We start from the raw sequence: 21,159 nt of genomic DNA, 5'->3' as shown, positions 1-21,159 counted from the left end.
CGCATATGTGTATGTATGTATATATGTATACAGTATAAATATGTATATATAAATAGATTTTATTTAATTGTATTGTTTTAAATTGTATTTCTTTAACCTGTGTATATTCTTTTTACTTATATATCTATTTTTGTATATAATATGTTTTTCCTGTATCTATACTGGCTTATTTTATATTAATATTAGGTTTATTAAGTTTCTCTGTACCGAGAATGTTATTATTGGGGACGTTTGTGAATGTTTGTTCTGTTGTTTCAAAATGAACAAAAAAACAATAAATATAATATTGAAAAAATAAGTAGTTATACCATTCTTTTATAACAACCACTTAAAATATCAGTAATAAACTACAATTCACAAAATTTATAAACATAAATAGGTCAAATTGGAACAATATTCCTGCCAGATTTCACCAAAAAGGAAGTACATTTATTCTTTAAAAATACAATTAATTAAGCTAATGAATAGCCTATTAAAAAATGTAAACATTAGGTTCACCGTCAGTGCCATTTAAAATATTAAAAAATATTAAGAAAAAGTGTTCCTTTCAGTGAATAATATTTTTCATCACTTTCATGCATACAAATAGTATACTTCAGGTCAGGTCTTTTATGAAAATGCAGCAACAGAGCAGTGAAAAATACTCCATAAAAATGCATTCAAGTTTTACTTAAAATGAAAAGTACATTTATATTAGCTGTTTAAAATACTTAGGTTTTAAGACACAAAATAAAATAAATAAAAATACAGTTGAACTATTAATGTGTCTACGTAATCCAACCATGAAATCTAAGGACTTCTAGTGGACTTTAAAAATCTTAAAAATATACTCAAGCACAAGCACCTACAATTGTACTTCAGATGTTCTTGTGGTAATTTTCTAATAAAATGAGGTGACACAGTTGAGGCACTGGCAGAAAAGCTAACTAACAACTCAACAACAGAAGACAACAAACGAGGATAAAATATTCAGTCATGTCTTTATTGTTTATTTCACCGCAACAAAGTTAACACACTAAACTGTGGATACATTTAGAGAAGTTGAAAACCAGTGTGTTAATACATAACTACAAAACTCTTGTCTGGTTTACATATTACAGGATGTGAAACACTGCAATACAACCACTCAGTGACATCTGTCAGTACAAACACTTTAGGATTTAATTATAATACTTCAGTCCTTTTATTTAATTTCAACACTCAGTACTGCAATGAGTAAATTAAATATATTAACACATTAATCTCATCCAGCCAACACTGAAATGTGAAGCTTAGGAAAATGTCTTATTTTTGGGTAATAGTTCTGTGATTCAGCCAAAAGAAAAAAAGTCAAATCATAAACATTTATGAAATACATGTCATTCAACTGAGCTCACACGGCTGAAACTGTGTGACCGACATTTTCAGCAGCCCAGTTTCCAGAAGTAAGTAGTTATTTTCTCTTTATGTGTATGAAGACATTAGGTCTGGTTCAAACCATGCAGCTGTGAGATGAATCGCAACCTTATACAAATTGATTTAGATTAAAATGTGTTTGTCTTTATTAGTCATCCCACACAGCATTGCAAATGTCACTGAACTCATTCAACAGCCTCAAACAGCTCCAACCAATATTTGCAATTATAATGTCTGCTCTCTTTTATCTACTATAATTTGTGATTGAATCTTTGAGGTGCTTTGCATTTCTGTAGCATAGCAATAACTCTCACTGAGGGACGCTACTGTGGAGTCTAACGCTTAATCAGGAGGCGAGGAAATACATTTGAATATGATCTCATTCACTGGGTTATGACTTCAGTCTATTTATTTGTTCCAGTAGACCTCATACGACTTCTTCTCCGTGTAACTGGCTTCTGTTGTTCCTGTACCACATCTGATTTTTTCCTTCACCACCTTCACTACCAGACCACCAGCCAGGGCAATGCCCGCTGCAGCCCTGCCTATCTCAGCCACAGCAGTCAGGATGCGTGTCGATACCACCGCGGTGCCCCAGGGGTCTGACACAACCCTGCTGGCCACTGATGCCACACTGGGCCCTGCTAACCCACATAAAGCACCAGCAGACCCAGCAGCCACTGGGGCAATCACAGCCACCTCCTGAGCTAAGGCTGCTCCAGCTGCAGGAGCCCCAGTACCTGCAGCTACGCTTCCTACACTGGCCACTGCATGCTGCCCTGCTGCTGAGGCTACAGAAGCATTGACTACACCTGCTGCCCCTACTGATGCAGTTTCAGCTCCACAGAGGGCCGCTGTGCTGAAAGCTGCTCCCTCCAGAGCTGCGCCTAAAGCAGCCCCAGCTCCCATGGTGCCTCCCACACCTGCTGCCAACCCCACAGCAGACGCCCCTATGATACTAACCTGCCCCAGGGCATCCAGAGCGCCCTCTCCAGGACTGGCAGCTTCAGCACCAGCGATGGCACCAACAGAACCGCCCAAAACTCCACCAGTCGCCGCCCCCAGAGCCAATGCAGTTTTCCCAGAGGCTACCGCCACTATTGCGCCCACAGCTTTCCCAACACTGGTGCCTCCCGCAACAGACATCCCGGCTAACTGACTTGCAGCAAAACCAACCGAGTTCCCCGCCAAAGACGCCCCGGCTGCAGCTGCTAAAGGGGCAGCCGCCCCAAACACCGCCCCGACGGCCATGCCTGTGGCTCCGGCAGCCACCAGGATCTTAATTCTCCTCAGCACCTGAGCAGAGAGCGCAGCCTCCTTCCTCAAGGATGAACGGAGAGGCTGTCGCCCGCTCATAGCCCTGCGCCTGCCTCTGAACTGGTCCCTACATCGTTCAGCGCTGTCTCTCAGGAAGCTGAAGGCGTTGCCTTTGCTCTCCTCTGTCCACCTCTCCACCCTAAAATCCTCTTCACGTCCTCCTTCCATCTCCCTCCTCCTGACCCCTTGTGATCCTCTATCTGTGCTCTCTGCTCTGTTAAACTCCAAGTCACACTTCCTTCGTTTTGCAAGTTTAGCCTGTTCTTCCACGATGCCATCGTTTCCCCATTGTTCTTCGCCCTCTGGTTGCCCACGCTCCCTCAGCATCCTTTTCTGCTCCTCCATGATGGCAGCCTCTGCTTCTAAAAACATGGCATTGGTATAAAACCCTTCTTTAGCCTGCATCACCATCGTCTCCACCTTCATTAAGAGCTCTTTAACCTGCACCGTGTTGCTGGGGTCTCTGTTGTTGAGTGCATGGTACCTGCCCCCACACCTGTCAATCAGAGCCTTGAGCCCAGCAGGTGCAGTCTCCCTCAGGTAATCCTCAATCCCTACACCCTCCAGGTCATCAAGCCTGGTAAAAAGAACCACTGTGTGGTAACGGACAGCATCCTCCCCAAATATCTTGGTCAATTCGCAGGCAGCCTGGTTCTCACTGTCTGTATATCGTCCTATCGGCACCACCAGGAGGAAAGCATGCGGCCCGGGGGCAGAGAGAGACACACATTTGGCCACCTCTGCATGGATCTGCTCCACACTCAGGTGAGTGTCCCCAAACCCTGGCATGTCAACCACCGTGACTCTCCTCAGCCTCCTCTTCCTCTGTGTGACAGTCTGGCCATCCTCCTCAGCATCCTCTTCCTCTGTGAGCTCGGTGCTCCCAAGCTGGCAAATCTGGGTGACAGAGCTGGCGCTGATCTGTGACAGGAACTGCTTCCGGCCCAGGATGGTGTTTCCAGACGCACTCTTGCCAGATCCGGTCTTTCCGATGAGGACCAGCCTGAGTTCTTCACTCCATCTGGTTTCAGAGTCGTCTCCTTCCTTCTCACCCTCCATGTCAACTGGCTCCTTTTTCTCTCCTCCTAATCCCCCTGGTGGACAAAAAGGGCACAACAGAAAGTGTTTAATTTACTGAGGTTCACTGAATAAGCCAGAGGTCAGCAACCTTTACTATCAAAAGAGCCATTTTAGGCAAAATTAAAAAAAAAAAATCTGTCTGGAGCCGCAAAACATTTGATCATTGTGATCACAGATTATAGTCTAAGTATATAGTATATAAGTCTAATGCAGTGAGGGCCAATTGTAGTGCAAATGTACTAGAGTATTAGGGCCACATTGAGGGAAAAAACATCTGAAATTTCCAATATAAAGTCATAATATTACGAGAATAATGTTGTAATATTAAGAGAATAAAGTCGTAATATTACGAGAATAAAGTCGTAATATTAAGAGAAAAAAGTCATAATATTACGAGAATAAAGTCATAATATTACGAGAATAAAGTCATAATATTACGAGAATAACGTTGTAATATTAAGAGAATAAATTCATAATATTATGAGAATAAAGTCATAATATTACGAGAATAATGTTGTAATATTAAGAGAATAAAGTCATAACTTCAGGAGAAAAAAGTAGTAATATTACGAGAATAATGTTGTAATATTACAAGAATAAAGTCATAGGTTTACGAGAAAAAAAGCCGTAGTATTATGATAATAGTCATAATATTATGAGAATAAAGTCAGAAGTTTACGAGAAAAAAAAGAAAATAACATGTGAAATTACTACTTTATAATATTGACTTTATTCTCATAATATTATAACTTTTTTTCCTCATAAATTTGACTTTATTCTCCAAATCTCAGATTTATTCTTTTTTCCTCAATGTGGCCCTAATACTCCATCATACCATAGACCTACAACAATGACAAATAAAATGAAAATGTAAACACAAAACAGTAATTCATTTCCATGTTTATAACTCCCCAGGGAGCCACTGGAGAGCTGAAGAGCCTCAGGTTGCTTAGAGACCTCTGGAATAACACAATGAAGACAACACAAGTCTTGTTTTGTGTCACAACAAGCCCAGAGAAGTCAGTGTTTGTCAGGAAGCTTCTGGACAGAAACAAAACATCACACCTGAATAGGTTAGCTAACACATTATACTAGCTATATTACATAACAGCTAAGAGTTAGCATCACCCACTCTGATGTTTATAACTCAAACACTACCTAAAGACAACCAACCTTTAAACCAAAAGCAGACATCACATGCAGAGATCAAGTCTTAATCCCAAACGCCCCTCTGCAACCTTTACTACTTATCAGATAGCTATTTTAGTAGCAAGTTAACCTTAGCATGTTGCTAATGAGGACTAAAACAGCAACTATCACGACATGAAGAGATCATCTTACCAGAGTCAGCCTTATTAGACACCTCTCAGGCTCTACAAGAGCTCGTTTCTGCTCTGCATTCAAGCTTCACCTTTGTTATTGTCTGAATATAGCGAGCTAGTAGCTACATGTTGGGTTTAGCTCTGTTCAACCAAAACAGACATTGGACTTTAGTAGTCTAAAGTGAGTTTGGTGCCAGTCTGCCCTCTGTTGGCTCATCTCTGTACAGCTAGCTGAGACACACTGTGTTCACTGTGTGGATATGAAATACATGTGTTTTGTTTTGTACATATCAGAGTCACTTTATTTCATTAAATGTTGATAACAAAATGGCTTGTTCATTCTGCAGCAATGATATTCTTTCTCTGAATATACATGTAGTTTTTTATAACAGTCTTAATACTATTTCAAAATTACATCAATCTCAATTCCATAGATCTAATCCATTAAAATATGTCAATTTCCAGCAAAATGATTTAAACAAAAAAAGAACACAGACACAGGTGCAGGGCTGCAAGATGAAGGGTCATATAATGTATTTCTGGGTGACACATATTTGCGACAGGATGAAATAATTAACTAAGGGTCATTAAACTGAAACAACTACTAGAGAGATCGGTGTAAAAAGAATGACAAATATGTAAAAAGAAAATTAAAAGATAAACAAAATGAACAAATTCTGTCCTTCAGGCAAACAAAACACGAGATGGGTCCTTAAAAGACTTCGAGCAGCAATAAGAACATTAATCTGCCTACTCATTAACAACCCTCGAGACATATCTAACAAGAAAACAAAAATAAAAGTGTACTCCATCATCAATTCAAGCTCAATATAACCAGAACCTGACTCAATTTAATGAGGTGAGGACAAATTTATATTTGGCAAAGGTGTATTTGAAGCATATGGGGTTTTAGACACATTAAATCTAGACTTGACACAGTACAGTGGGGTTTTGCAGTTTTTTTTAAAGATTATACTAAAATGAATTATATTCCAAAGTACAGTTATGTAATCCTCAAGTTATCAAAAATGAGTTTCCCTTATCAACTCCTATTCCAGAGACGTCTTTACCTCCTCTACAACGTTAGATTTTCCAATTATAAATCACTGTAGATGAACAGCAATTCAAGCCTTTGTCAGAAACTGACATTTCCACTTTAACTTTTTTGTGTCACCTTGAGGGCTCCTCTCTTGTTTTCAACAGAGCACCTGGCTTTTGTACAAGTGAGGACAGCTTTTATTTTCTTCGCTGTCGTCGGAGTCTACAAGTCAAGCCACCCCTTGTGGACTGTGCGTATGCTCCTTCCTCTTCTCCTCCTCCTCTTTCTCTGCTCTCCACCAGCACCGCGGTGCAGCGCTATAGCTCGGTGCGGGAGCGGGAGATGCGAGGGCCTTTCCTGATCTCTTTCCTCTTCTCTTCTTTCCTTCTCCTCTTCTCCTCCTCCCTCAGGATCTTCTGGAACGCCTCGGCAGTGTGGAGCACCTGAAGCAGATGAGTGAAGGTTAGAGAGAGGGATTTTTTATTGAGGCTATGTGGGAGATATTGTTATTTTAGGGACTTTTTCTAAAAAACAGTGTGATAAAGCAAAGATCTGTCTGCTCTATTGGTACCCACGAGTCTCCCCTTTACAGACATGCCCACTTTATACTAAAACCATGCAGTTTTGGTAAAAAAACACCGTATTTTGCATGCATTTTAAATGTGTTCTTTTCACCTATTCTAAAATGGTGTATTAGAATATTTCTTCAGGTATCACTGTAAAGCTAAGACTCGATTCAATGAGCCAATTGTATTCTTGCGTGATGATGTTAGTCCCCATAGTAACCATTTCATTGTAGTGAGACCATTCTTTTAAACTTGACCTCACTGTATAAAATGACCTGCGGAACAACATGTATGCATCATACTCACATCGTCTCTCTCTGTGCGGTACGGGTTTATAAAGTCTGGGGATTTCTCCGTTATTCCCAGCTCCTGTGACATCTGAGAGATGAGCCGAATAGACAGATGACAAAGGAAAAGAGGAGGAAGGGGGCACATTATCATTTCTTCAAAAGGAGATAAGGAATGAAAATGAGACACTGTCACATCGCTTATTCCACTCCTAAAAAGCAGAATGAGGCAAGCAGCTGCACACGAAATTGAGTACTATGGCTTATTTTATCATTTCAGCTTTAGACCCTGAGCTAAATGAAATAGAGAGTAGGGCAGTGATACTCAACTTTGGCACAAGATAGGGTGACCGGCCGACAAATGAAAATAAATTGATTCACTATGGGAATTTTTTTTTGTATTTCAAATGTAAATAAAGTGCCGGAGTACGTAAAGAAGCATCAAAATACAATAATAAAGCTTGTTTGTAGAAGTGAAAGTGCCAGGGGAGGATTAACCGCCCCGACAAATATCTGATTTATTTGTCATATATTGTAGGCCTAGTGTCAATCCTTGTGCCAAGATATTTTAGTTTATATGTTAAGTTAACAAATTCATTTTAAAATAAAAAATGTCAAAGAAAGATGAGTTCTGGGCCTTTTAATGTATATTCATTGTATCTATGATAAATATTATTAAAGGTGCTAAATGCGAGATTGGGAGCATTTCTATTGCCTCCGCACGGCTCTAAACATGGGGACGGCTGAGCGGGCGGCTCGTAGCTAACGGTGCTAATAGTGCAAAGTACGACAACAAGTGCTAACAGACATAACAGTTTTAACCTGGGGGGAAACGGAGGGTGGGTGCTTTGCTTCTGTGACGGCGTTATCGGCGTAGAGTGACGCTCTGCCTGAGAATTCTCTGCTCAGGTAGATATAACTCCTCTATATCTTCACACAGCAAATAGTTGTTTGCTGCTATATTAATGCTCTGGATATTGTATAGAGCAGTAGTTCCCAAATATCTTCACCTCCAGGTCCCCTAAAAACTGACACAAATTAGACCAGGGACCCCCATCTGATAAGATTTTGCTTTTAAATTGTTTTATTACAGAACATATATGAAACCCATGACCAAAAGAGTCATACATTCTGTCGTTGTGTTACTTATGGATGGAATTATAGTAAATGAGTCCCCTTTTTGCTGAGGACCCCCTGGAATCCCTTCAAGGACCCATGGGGGTCCCCGGACCCCACTTTGAAAACCACTGGTACAGACAACCTTTAATGTTTGCTTATTATCTGGCCTGTCATTTTGCAATATTGCCCTCCGGGCTAAAGCAATTTGAGTATCCCTGGAGGAGGGGATCAGACACTAAGAGAGGGGTTACTGAGGCACAAGCGAGAGCTGGATGCACACTTTCACTGCCGCTTCCTCGAGTCTCAGAATTAATCCACAATATAATCCTCTTGGCACATTGCTAAGGTCACAGATTAATCCTGCAGGAGTTTAGTTCATTAACCCACACAGAGAATACCATTTTATCTGCTTTGCTCTTTTAAGTTTCAAAAGGCCACAATACATCAGGGACAAATTTGATGACAAATGGCACATTTAGCAGCGATGGCAGAGCGGTATTAGCTGACACTGAGGATGTATTGTGCTCTCACATGAGATCTCCACATCTACTGTATAACCTGAAGCTTTGAAGGCTCTGTCACGTCTATACACCAGTCACATTTACACCACTGTGTACTGTACTGGATGTTCTCACTAGAAAGGGTTTCATTTCATCATGCACTTATATTGTATTCTGCATCTAGACTTCTACAATAGGGAAGCATGAACACATCTAACATTTTATTCAGGATTCTAATGTACAGAAAATTGCAAAAAGAAACTGAATCAGCATCAATATTGTGACTAATTTTCATATTTTCAAGGCATTTCCTTTTAGTCCGTTAAATGTGGTCTGAGTTCACATTTTCAGCAGCGTTATCTGAGCAACACTCTCCTTCTGTTTAGCTCTGCAGAACTTCAAACAGTCAAAAGCAGGTTTTGGTCTATTGCGTTTCATACACTTTTTGTAATAAAACAATTTATAGTTTGCACGCAAAGCTAGAATTATTTTTTTTTTAACTCCCTCGCTGCAGAGGACATCGGTGGATTGAGACAACACTGTTATCAACAGGTAACATTAGTTAGAATAAGAACAGGGTAGGTGATTGTCTAGTCTTACCAGTGTGAGGACATGTTGGTGGGCTCCTCCTGTGAAAACCCCGGTCTGGTTGCAGAAATTCAGCCCCCAGCGCAGCAGACCGTCCCAGTCGGTGTTGCGGTCGTAGTAGTGGTGGACGATACGGGGGAAACGCAACGCCACGTCGCCAAAGAACGCTGTATTCTCAACCACATGGGAATATGCTGCAGAGATGGATAGAGAGAGGGAAGAGAGAAACAGGTAGGTTCAAGTTTTTTTTATTTTATACAATTGCTAACAAGCGTTTACCTAAACTTAAGATACTCTTTATAAACTCAAACATGCACAGTCCTGCTCTAATCTATACGATCTGAAGCATCTGGCCACATGTTCTCGTCCTCTATCGCTGTGCAAAAACGCTTGGCATGCCTTATCCACCCCTGGCACTCTATTGTACACAACTTAAAGTAAATCAGCTATTTTTCAATGTTCCAATGAAAAAAATGATCATCAGCTGTTTGAATATTGAGCTGCTGTTGTTGCAGAAGTAGAGGCTCTATACTATATTTAAGGTTTTCATTTGTGGCATGCTGCGTGCAAGCATTTGCAAAGACAAGAAAGATCCATAATTTTGATATTGGGTAAGCTTGTTTGTAAAGAAAATGTAAGCATTTTAGAAAAGTGTTAATTGACGCATATTCTGGGAAAACAACATGAATTGTGTTAATAGTACGGTCCACAACAGACGGATGTTGTGCTAATTTTGTTTAGGGTTTTGAAAATGTGACTACAGATTTGTAAAAAAAAAAAAAAGAAAAAAGAAAAAAAGAATATTAAAAATATTTGCACTGACAAAAGATACAGAAAATGCTGATAAATAGAACAAAAGGAAGAGTGCAGCTGAAGTCGGGCCATTGCAATAACTGAGCTATTGACAAGCTAACCGCATGGGATGGCAAGCAACCGACATTTATTCGTGACATTCAGACAGACGTTAAAGCTGATATTATTGGCACCCGCTGGCATCAAAAGAGGATGAAAGGGAGAAAGAGTGACACGAGGTTGAGCTTTTAGAAACGGGGTAACGGAGCGCGAGACAAACCAGTCAGAAGTGGTGGAGAGGGAGTCAGAGTGAGAGAGACACACTAGAGAGACGCTGCTAAATAGAGAGGCTTATATAAGTAGAGCAAGAGCAAGAAGACATTAAAAAAGAAATGAAATGATGAAAGAGCAGAGGTGTAAAAGTGAATCAGACCTTCTTTGATCTTATCGTCCATTGGGAAAGGGTCATCAGGCTGCATGTTGGCCGCAACCAGGATCTGTCTCGAGTCCTCCAACACCTTAGGAATGAGAAAAACAGCTCAATAGCCAGGTTTATTTACTCTACAATATCTGCTGGAGATTTAAGTCGTTGTTTTAATGCAGGTGAAAAATACAGTCAAGCTCTTAAAAGGAAGATGTATTCCTAGCATGATATTTTACACATCGCTGCTGAGATCACAGGGAATCTGCTGAACATAACTTCACAGTGGGTTTCATGAGGACTGCAGGTCTCAGACGTCATTCCCCCCTTTGGAGGAAGAAATATTTTTATGCCTGTCAATGTTTCTAAATGTCTTCTTAATTTGTTGGGTACCGTCAGCTGCTAGTTTTCAGACATAAAATACACACTAGTCTCTCCTCATCTGTCATCCTCACATTCACCATGATTTTTGGTTATATAAATGTAATTTATGGTGCTGTTAGATTGCTGCTAGACCGCCCCGTTAATACAGGTGCGTGCGGGAGAGTAAACAGCTTTTGACTGCAGTGATAATTTTGTTTTTGAAGAATAAACGCCAACAAATAAAAATGTAATATATTTTGACTTTTGGACTGAGGCAATTACAGAGACAGACGTCGCTCGCTGGCTCTGTGTGTGTTTGAGAGAGGAGATGGAAGAGAAGGTGGAAGGAAATGTTTCTGTAAGTTATTAATAATAATTCTAATGTCAATGTTATCAATAAAGCTTTGAAGCGTCGAACTACTCAGTGCAGCCCTACATCGTCCTATTTTGTTTTTGTTACCGTCAGCTGATCACGTTGTCCTGTTCGTCTCCAAAGAACCGTCTGTTTTTCTTTTTGTCCCTGTCAAATATCTGTCCATTCTGTAAACCTAGTCTGAATAAAAACACATTGCTATAGCCGATTTATTTACTGTTCCACCATGAAAAAGATTCAGACGTCAAAACATTAATTCCGCATCACATTCCCCCAGGTCACGCGCGCCCCACCTGTCATGCCTCGCCACACACTTTGAGAACCACTGCATTACAACAAGCAATGAGTGGTCAGAACAGATCAGGCATATTATAAGTAGTTCAGATAATCAAGTTAAACTGTGTTTGAAACCTGTCTGACTGTTGCTTCTAAACTTCTAAAGAATCACTTTGTCCACGTTTTTTCTGAGAGAAAAGACTTTATGTCATATAGAGAGGCGAAGTCCCGCCCCTTCCGGTGGACCACGGTGGGACCTTATTTCGGAAAGAATATGTACGGTAGCAAGAGAACATTTTTTTTTTGATCCTGTTTGCATTGTGCCATGAATCACACATATATTTGTCAATTTTAAACATAATGTTGCAAGTCAAGAAAGTCGCAGTTTGTTGTAAAACTGTTGAAGTATCAGACTGTGAAAATACGTAATTACAAAGACTACACACCCAAAAGTCGTGTAGTGACGTCTCTCTCTCTGAAGCTACGATGCCTGTGTGTTTCCTACTGGGATGTACTCACACCAGCAACAGGTCTCACTAGTTCTTTCTCTTTCCGGCTGATAAAAAGACCAGGAGTCGCTGGATAAAACACATCAGTTAAGATAACGTTTCATTTGTGCGTGGGACATAGCTAAGTTAGCTAGCTAGCTTGTGTTGGAGATACATATTGTGCGAGATGAGAGATGTAATTCACTGAGCGGTTTCACACTAAACTAAATGATACTACGACAAACCCACTACGAACTGTGTCTTTCTTAACTTGCAAAATTATCTTTTAAATTGGCAAACATCATATGTGTGATTCATGGCGTAATTCAAATGGAATCAAAAAAATATTTGTCTCTCACCTGTTAACTACTGTTTATTTTTTTCCCTGAAATAAGGTCCCATGGGGTTCACCGGAAGGGGCGGGACTTCGCCTCTCTATTGTCGTTGAAGCATAAACTGAGCACAAAACGACATCTGAGAATCAGAGTCAGCGCAGCGTCTACAAAGATAGTATATGGAAGAGATAAAAGCAGGAGCACTCTCTCTCTCACACACACACAGAGCGGTATAGAAACGCTGACAATGTATTCCAGCCACTGAAAGTTGGCTACGCTAGTTGTCCTTGAGAGGCACGCAGATCTGTCCTCTGGGGAAAATACTGTAAAGCAAAGCTCCGAGCAAGCAGCCGAGACTGAATTAACATTCAAATGAATGCGAGGGAACATGCTGATGAATGTTATCACTGGATTTTGAAGCTTTTGATTCTCTGTCGAGCTGCGATTCTTCTCATCCTTCAATCTGCTGAGAGCACAAGACGGCTGAGCTCTTTGATGTAACTGTTGCTGTTAGTGGCTTTTTTTTTTTTATACTTGTGGCCTTTACTGTGCTTGATTTTTCCGCTGCCCACAGACGAGCATAGTCACACACACACACAACGTACCTTGAAGAGTCCTTTGAGCATGATGTCTATGATCTTGTACTGCTGATTGATGTCGTTCAGCTCCACCAGGTTCTTGAGCGCGTTGAGCTGATCTTTCCTCTTGGTCTCAAACAGACGCTTGTCTAATGAGAGGAGGTCAGGAGGGCAACACGCTCTACATACGGGCATTAACTCGCAGAAATGCTCTCTCATGCATCCATCTGTCACATTAACAGGCACAGGAACGTTCACACACGCAGGCAGACACGTTCTGTGCATTTGGCAGCAGCTCTGCACACTCACAGCAGAAGGATACAGATATCCAGGTTGGAGTCGTGCCTCAATCTGTGCGTGTCGGAGTCTGCCGAGCTGAGGGCGGCAGCGGCGAGCGCCAGGACCACCGCACACACACTTCGCATGGTCAGCAGGGGTCGGCAGAGAGGCGCTCTCCTGGACAAAAGATGACAGATGTGCATCACATTGTTAAACATCTAAATACTGGCACTCGGTTCAACTTGTTTAAGGCCACAGAGGGAAAACTGTACATCTCAAAAAAACTGAATTCTTTGAGTGTCTCACTGAACACATTTGCTCTTGATACAGAGATTTCACTTTCATCTGTAAAACACTGAGCTTTTCACTGAAATAGTTTTCGCATTCGTGAAGCCATTTTTCTTCCACCAGAGCTGCTGGAAAGGCTCGCTCTCTCGTGATACTTGTGGAATACGTGAAATAGAGAGACGCGCTGGGGATAAGTGGTCAATATGGAACACGAGAGGGGAGTCGGCGTTTGAAGAGGCGCTCCTTATGTTCCTTTTTAAAAGACACATCTGATGTCTGGCACTTGCAAAAATCCCCAAGAGGAACATTTACAATCTCTGTAGCAGACTCTCTCTCTGTTCCTGCTCCTCCTCTCTCCCCCCCCTCCGTCCATCCCCTTCTCTACCCAAAGCAGTGGTTGTCCCCCAACATTTTCATTCAGTTGCAACTTCCTTTCCCCCTCGGAGGCTTTTTATACATTCGAAAAAAGGAGGGAGAAGATAAACACGACAGCTAAAAATAGGGCCTCATCAAATGAAAATTTGATGAAAGTCAAATTTTTAAGAAAACATTAGCAGAAAACAGAAGTAACCGGAGGGAGGGGGGGGGCAATGTTGATGAAAAGCTACAAGATATAATTCACATAATTCATGCATAATTTAGCACGATGATACTATCAGGAGGGATGCAGAGAGGTGTGGGGTTTGAGTGGGTGTGAGGGGCATGCATGGAGAGTCGGGTTGTGAGAGCGGAGGGGCGTTGAGACTTTTGGAGGGGAGGAGGGGGAGGTAGAGGAGTGCGAAGGAGAGACCCTGCGGGAAATAGCAGCTTTCCTGGTGAATATTTCATTCATTCATACCTCTGCTAAGACACAGGGGTAGGACTCGCAGATAGGAGAGATAGAGCCCGTGCAAGAGGATAATGAGCACCAGGGACTTGATTCTGCACCGACAGAATTAATCTTTACAAGCTGCCCGGCTGCCGATTCTTGAGTCTGAAGGACTAGGGAAGTGAGCGAACATCTCGGGTGTGAATGTTAATTTAGACTGAATGGGCCCCCTTAAGAATCTCACTTAAATCTGAGGAGAAAAGCATATGCTCCAAGACATGCAGCATCCCTCTTCAGAGTGCTGTTAACATGGACCAACGGCTATCATGTCATACTAAAACTTCCTCCTGTTTCACAACTGCTTTGCTTTTATAGCACATCATGACAACGGCATAGCAACTGGCCAAAGAGAGTAGATCTCAAGATCTTATTCTATCAATGTGACTTTTTGTTGCAGCTGAGAGAAAACTAGACTTCTGCACCTCCTCATGGCTGTTTTCAGGCTTTAAAAAATCTAAATGTGCTCCGGCTGGTGGGCGGTGCTTGGTATTTCCTCAACAGATCTCAACTTGGCTGCCGGGTCACAAATGTTCTCATTTTACAGCTAAACAGTACACTACGGGATGTTTCTGAAAACATTTGGGGGGAGAAATAGGCATTACAGTAACAGAATATTGATTCATATTTGATCAGCGCTGACTAGTTTGACCGTTTGATCGGAGTTCGCGAGTGATTGACAGCTGCTCAGAGACGGCAAGGCTCCAGCTCGGCTCTGATTGGTTGTTTTCCTCCGGTCTGTGAAATCTTGCAGATGCCTCTAGGAGCACTGGAGGACACAGAGGCACATGATTTTTTTTCTGATTACCTGTCTCATGCACTACTGTCAGGATATAGTGACCGTTTTATAAAAAAATAACTTTGTTTTCCTCATCTTTGCTCCAGTTCTATGCACTGCTGCTTTAAGTGGTGGTCTCTGAAGTCTCTTATTTAAAAATAAATCAGCAAGACAACTTTTTCTTCTTACAGAGTCAGCAGAAACGAGTGTTCCCGAGGACAGCTGAGTGAAGACAATGTTCGATTAAGGCCAATTTGTGCATTCTGAGAACATCTTTTGGGTAGCTTCCCAGCATCCTGAGAAAACGCAGCACTAAATATCCTAAAGTGCTGGTCCAAAGCCTCCATATTTCTAGATAACAGCCAAGGGGGAAAAGGGGGCCTTGTCTCTCCCGTGGCAGCGGCTCATCGAGCTATTTGATGTTCCCGTGTGCTCCCGTGCATTCAGCCATGTAGCTCTCGACAGATATTTATGGGCAGAAAGGTTATCGCCGCCAGCACTATTTAATGCAGTCAACACATATATATCCAGCAGCTGCTAATGTTTCCGTGCAATTGGGTAAAGTGCTGAGACTTTAAGAAGTAGCGCAAGAGGGGCATTAGGAGCGGATCAATCATCTCTAATGTGGCATAGGCAGCACAGAAACGAGAGTCTAAATGCATCCATTAACTGTAAGCAGGCAACCCTAATTATACAGGACAGTCATTTAAGAAAGTCATAGGAAAACCTACAGCACTCAACGTTTTGAGATCAGATTACACACAGAGTGACACACTACAATGTGAATCTCAAGTGCTCCTTTGAATCTTATGCTTATACAGAAACATCAGAAAAGCTCACTAGAACCATTATTGCGACACAGCTGCTCTGCCAGAAGTGTGCTTTTGGATGGATTTCCCTTTCAGCTGACTGACCCGCTGATGGTCAGCGTCCAAGGTGGGAGGGCCTGCTTCAGATTTGTTCTGTCAATGTGGCACTCAAGTTGGGCGAGGTGTGTTCGCCGCTGGGAGGTGTGAAGGCGGTGTAGTTCTCGCTTGAAGCCGTGTAAGCCCACGTTAAATCTCTTGGCCGGAGGAGATTTTTCTTCTCTGCCAACAACAATCTCCCATGGTGGCAAGAGAAGCTGAAGTTTGATTTCCTGTGTGGGAAGATCCAGGTTTCCAGCTTTGTCAGATATCTAATCATACACAAGCGTGAAGATAGCTCCACTCTGGAAATTCCCTGTGGTGTGAAAAAACATGCATCAGATATTCTATGATGCAATGCAATATGTGCAATTTTCTCTTAATTCCACAGGGAAGAAGAAGAATGTTCAATCCCGAGAAGGAAACGGTTCAAACTGTTAACCAAAACCAACTCTGTGACATTAATTTCAAGAAGCAAAACTAGCCCTTGAGGTGGAATAAGCGACTCCTGAGGAGGATGGAGTGAGCAAGATGCTTATCAGACGGCTTGGATGTGCAGAAGGAGTGGATCCAGATTCCCCCCTCAGGCATGCCAGCCTGCTGTGGGAAGGTTTGAGGTTCAAGGACTGACACATCATCATCTCTCTCTCTCTCTCTCTCTCTTGCTCTGCTCACATCTGCTGAGGCTCTCTCTCTCCTCCTGTTATCATTCATGCAGAGGCACGGCCACGGACATGCGTAATGGTGATGATGATGATGGCAGAGCCTGGATAAAGACTGTCATGTGGACCATCAATTACAGAATGCCTAATTGATTACATGCACCCTACCTGACCTGGGTTCCCAACAGCTGCTACTGGCAAATAATGGGTTAATTCAGTTCATTTTAAGCCAGTAATAACGCGTTTAGTATAAAGTTGTGATGCAAGACATCTACTGGTGATATGCATCAACTCCGCAATACTACATCACAATTATTTACATACGGTTTCCTCCTTCCTTAAGGGAATTAACCAAGTATTTTGCAGTCGCTCCTCGACAGATGGATCCAGCCAGCTGTGCAGCCAGCGACCAGCTTCAGGTGATCCAGCCGATAAAGCCACAAAACTCACCGGATCACTCACCGTGTGTGTTGTAGCGAGAAACGACGGCGCCACACGGCAGCGATTACAGCGTTTATAGCTCCAAAGTAGTGCCGTCAGACCTTTATTTTGTAATCTCCACACGAGACGATTAAGGTCAGCTCGTTGATGATGAGGATGGGGGTTAGGGACGGTCAGCGTGCTCCTCTAGATCCTCAGGTGACGGCGGTAACACAACACGGAGGTGGAGAGGTGCTCATTTACATGCGGCTCTCGCTGCTCCACTCCGCCAGCGCCACGATCACACCGGCTTGCTTGCCTTGGACGAATGACAGCCAGCGGGCGCTAACCGAGGAGGAGGAGGAGGAGGAGGAGGAGGATGTTGTTTCCGCACGGAGGGTTTAAGGAGAGACACCGCCAGAGGAGCGGGGTGCGTTCCGTTTCCCTCCTGTGATTTTTTTTTTTTTTTATTTAAGTAGAAAATGTACATTAATATAATAATAATATTATAGAGAAAAATAGAATTAAAGTAGAAAATGTAAAATAATATTAAAGTAGAAAATGTACAGTATAATAATAATAATATTATAGAGAAAAATAGAATTAAAGTAGAAAATGTACAATAATATAATAATATTATAGAGAAAAATAGAATTAAAGTATAAAATGTACAATAATATAATAATACTATTATAGAGAAAATTAGAGTTAAAGTATAAAATGTACAATAATATTAAAGTATAAAATGTACAATAATATTAAAGTATAAAATGTACAATATTAAAGTAGAAAATGTACAATAATATGGCAAGTGATAAGTAGTAAGCTCTTAAGAAAACAGAGCACATAATGTAAACATGATTATAACCTAATACAAAAAGAACAGTAATAAAATAGCTAAGGGGTCTCTTCTAATAACTCTAAAGCATCAATAATGTTCAGAAGTTATTTTTTTACTGTTTTTTTATCCTATACTTCAGCGATTTGCAGTAAAATGCTAGTTCTCCCATAAAAAAAACACAAATAAGGGTTGTGTCTTAAAGCAGCAGTGGGTAGAAATGGAGCAAGTATGATAAAAAAATAAGTATATTTTTATAAAACGGTCTCTATATCCTGACAGTAGTGTGTGAAACAGGTAATCTGGAAAAAAAAGTCATGTGCCTCTGTGTCTTCCGGTGCTTCTAATGGCATCTGCAAGATTTCACAGACCGGGGGAAAACAACCAATCAGAGCCGAGCTGGAGCCTTGCCGCCTCTGAGCAGCTGTCAATCACTCATGAACTCTGATCAAACGATGAAACTAGGCAGCGCTGATCAAATATGAATCAATATTCTGTTACTGTAATGCCTATTTCTCTCCTCAAATGTTTTCAGAAACATCTTGTAGTGTACTGTTTAGCTGTAAAATGAGAACATTTGTGACCAGGCAGCCATGTTGAGATCAGTTGAGGAAATACCAAGCACCGCCCACCAGCCGGAGCAAACTTTATCATTTTACAGTACAACAGTACACTACGAGATGTTTCTGAAAACATTTGAGGAGAATAATAGGCATTACAGTAACAGAATATTGATTCATATTTGATCAGCGCTGCCTAGTTTCATCGTTTGATCAGAGTTCATGAGTGATTGACAGCTGCCTCCATGGAATGAACAGCCAATAGAAACGCTCTCTCTCTGAAATGACCTGTGATTGGTCAAAGTCTCCCGTCACGGGCTAGATTTTCTAAAGCCTGAACACAGAGCCATGAGGAGGTGCAGAAGTCTAGTTATCGCTCAGAACACTTGAATTACAATATGCTGAAAGGTTATTATGGAATTTTGCCCAATGATGCCAAAAATATTCTGCCTACTGCAGGTTTAATACATTTACATTCATGGATAAATTTTTTTTAGCTAAAATTAATAAAGTATTCAACAAAAAAAAATATTTTCTTATCCTCCATTATGATCCCAAATGCAACATCATTTCTGGTAAAGTGTTTCCTCTGAATTATGATGAGCTGACATTTTGTAAACCACATTTTTAAAAAATATTTTCAATAAAATGGCAGGAAAAAAAGAGCTTACCTTTTCGGTGATGTGAAGAAGGAATTTACTTTGTCTTTAGATTAAATGAACAAGAGAAGGCCACTTGTCCTATCTGACTGAATCACCACCTGAGAAATAATTAGGAGATTTACTTTAGTACAAAAAAACTACATTTATTTTCTTCCTGGAATACATGAAACTTAATTCAGACATCATAAATAGATATTATAGTTAAAGAGGACCTATTATGCTCATTTTCAGGTCGCATACTTGTATTTTGGGTTACTACTAGAACATGTTTACATGCTTACTGTAAATGTCCAAAAAACAGTTTACTTTTCTCATACCGACTGTGTTCTTTTCACACTCTGTCTGAAACGCTCTGTTTGAGCTCCTGCCCCGCCCTGAAAAGCCCAGTCTTCTCTGATTGGTCAGCTGGCCCACTCTGTTGTGATTGGTCAACCGAACCAAACTCTTCAGACTACGCTCCAGTTCCGCTCTAACTAGATTTGTTTGAGAGCGTGCCAAACTAGCCGCTAGCCAGGTATTATGTAACTGTGTAACTTGGTGACATCGCCATGTTACGAATAAAAAGGTTGGATTCAGGCAGTTCAGGATCAGTGTTTCTGTGGGGGAGAGTAACTCCCTTTGTCGTGGACTTTGGGCTTTGTCACTTTGCGGACCTTTTACATGCACACAAAACTACAGTATATAACACAAAGGGAAAGGAAAGGGAAAAAGCACAAAAGCATAATAGGTCCTCTGATCCTCTACAGGAAAAGTTATCAAAGATATTTGCTCACTTTTACCTGACACTGACACACTCCCAAGGACATCACCGACAGCTGTACCCCTGAGCAGCAAGGCCTTGTTCACCTCACAATCACTGTCAAACACAACAGTTGCCTGTAGGATGCCACACCATCACAAACTGACAGCGTTGTGAAGGTGCCGATGGTAAACCCAGTACTTCCAATGCTCCTGGAAAATTTACAACTGGGACAAAACCATACATATCATCATATCTATCAAAGTAAAAAGAGCTGAGGCTTGAGTTGTGGGGTGAAGATAATCACTGCTATGATCAGGTCAATGACTTCTGTGGATCGTTTTTCATTTTCATGTGTCACATGAATCATTTCTATAAAGTCAAATGTGTCCTTTTCACTTTTGTGTTACAGAATCCATGGAACAGGCTAGGTCATCCAAATAATAAATGGCTGCATTAATGGTGGGTTTCACCTTGACCACAAATTCTAGTAGAGTTTCTCTGTCTGATTGTGTCCTGTAGGTGGCGCAGTGTTGTAGAGACAACCTGGTACAGTGTGCTTATTGGTACTATACCATATAAAAAGTAGCTAGAGTACAGATGTAGGTCTATAATAACGACACAAATGTTTTTTTTTTGTATCTTTTAATGACTAAAGATCACTGTTTATCCAACTTTTTAAACACTGCTTCTAAATACTTAAAAAATACATGCGGTAAATTCTTTCAGTGTGGAATGTAGGCAGGTGCATACGCTGCTTTAAGAGCAGAACGGAAAACACAAACAAGGTATATAGGAATTAAAGGTATGTAACAATAAATGAACAATGAAACAAATTGTTTGCCGAAACATCAGCCTGCTGTCACTGTAAAGTCAGACAGACAGATGGACACGTCTCCAACACGCCTGGGGACAATAGTTAAGGAGCGATGAAGCAGAAAGTAGGTGAGTGGGTGTGAGTTTATATTTGAAAGCGAACAGTCTTAACAGAAACTATAATTAGATTTCACTTGAATACTGTAAGTGCGTAAGAATATTTTTTGTATGGAGCTTCACCTTCAATCACAGCTGTCAGAGTTCCACTGCGTATTTATTTACTATTAATGTGATGTGACAATATTGCTTTTATATGCCAGTAGCCAATAAAGCTAACATAAAGCTGAGCAGACGTAGACTGAGTATACGAGAATGTGTGGGTGGGTGAAAGGAAGAAAGTGTGTGTGTGTGTTAGAGTCAATCAGCACGACAGATGTACTGAGCCTTCAAGTACCGACTCTGACTGAAATACAGTAACGAGTACAACCCTGTGTTGTACAACACACTT

The 21,159-nt window shown here is 41.2% G+C and overlaps 3 protein-coding genes across 8 annotated transcripts in view; all 3 read right to left on the bottom strand.

Moving 5' to 3' along the window:
- Positions 1 to 963: 963 nt before the first annotated feature.
- Positions 964 to 5,282, bottom strand: LOC141780321 (uncharacterized). The gene is made up of 2 exons (XM_074655495.1): positions 5,134 to 5,282; positions 964 to 3,806 (listed from the first exon to the last, which is right to left on the bottom strand). The coding sequence occupies exon 2, from the start codon at positions 3,769 to 3,771 to the stop codon at positions 1,804 to 1,806; it is 1,968 nt and encodes a 655-aa protein (XP_074511596.1). The 5' UTR covers positions 3,772 to 3,806; positions 5,134 to 5,282; the 3' UTR covers positions 964 to 1,803.
- A 106-nt stretch (positions 5,283 to 5,388) lies between these two features.
- Positions 5,389 to 17,417, bottom strand: ccdc134 (coiled-coil domain containing 134). Of its 2 annotated transcripts, none has more exons than XM_074655497.1 (7): positions 17,067 to 17,417; positions 13,162 to 13,295; positions 12,867 to 12,988; positions 10,439 to 10,523; positions 9,226 to 9,407; positions 7,026 to 7,097; positions 5,389 to 6,596 (listed from the first exon to the last, which is right to left on the bottom strand). In XM_074655497.1, exons 2-7 carry the CDS (start codon positions 13,262 to 13,264, stop codon positions 6,471 to 6,473), a joined length of 690 nt encoding a protein of 229 aa, XP_074511598.1. In that variant the 5' UTR covers positions 13,265 to 13,295; positions 17,067 to 17,417; the 3' UTR covers positions 5,389 to 6,470. The 2 variants fall into 2 exon arrangements, with proteins under 2 accessions (XP_074511598.1, XP_074511597.1); XM_074655496.1 differs by having other exon boundaries at positions 17,079 to 17,414.
- A 1,715-nt stretch (positions 17,418 to 19,132) lies between these two features.
- mei1 (meiotic double-stranded break formation protein 1) overlaps positions 19,133 to 21,159 on the bottom strand; it is a 75,494-nt gene continuing 73,467 nt past the window's right edge. For 2 of the 5 annotated variants that reach the window (XM_074655491.1, XM_074655490.1), the window contains 2 exons: positions 19,876 to 20,741; positions 19,134 to 19,194 (listed from right to left, as the gene is read on the bottom strand). In XM_074655491.1, the coding sequence (XP_074511592.1) occupies positions 20,687 to 20,741 (55 nt within the window). In that variant the 3' untranslated portion in view covers positions 19,134 to 19,194; positions 19,876 to 20,686. Of the gene's footprint in view, positions 19,195 to 19,875; positions 20,742 to 21,159 lie in introns of all 5 variants that reach the window. The other 3 variants (XM_074655489.1, XM_074655492.1, XM_074655493.1) reach the window with 2 other exon arrangements.

This window comes from Sebastes fasciatus, chromosome 13 (genome assembly GCF_043250625.1).
Source record: "Sebastes fasciatus isolate fSebFas1 chromosome 13, fSebFas1.pri, whole genome shotgun sequence".
In the NCBI taxonomy this organism is placed as follows: Eukaryota; Metazoa; Chordata; class Actinopteri; order Perciformes; family Sebastidae; genus Sebastes; species Sebastes fasciatus.
Note: the sequence above shows the minus strand (reverse complement) of the source record. Positions and strands in the feature narration are given on the sequence as shown.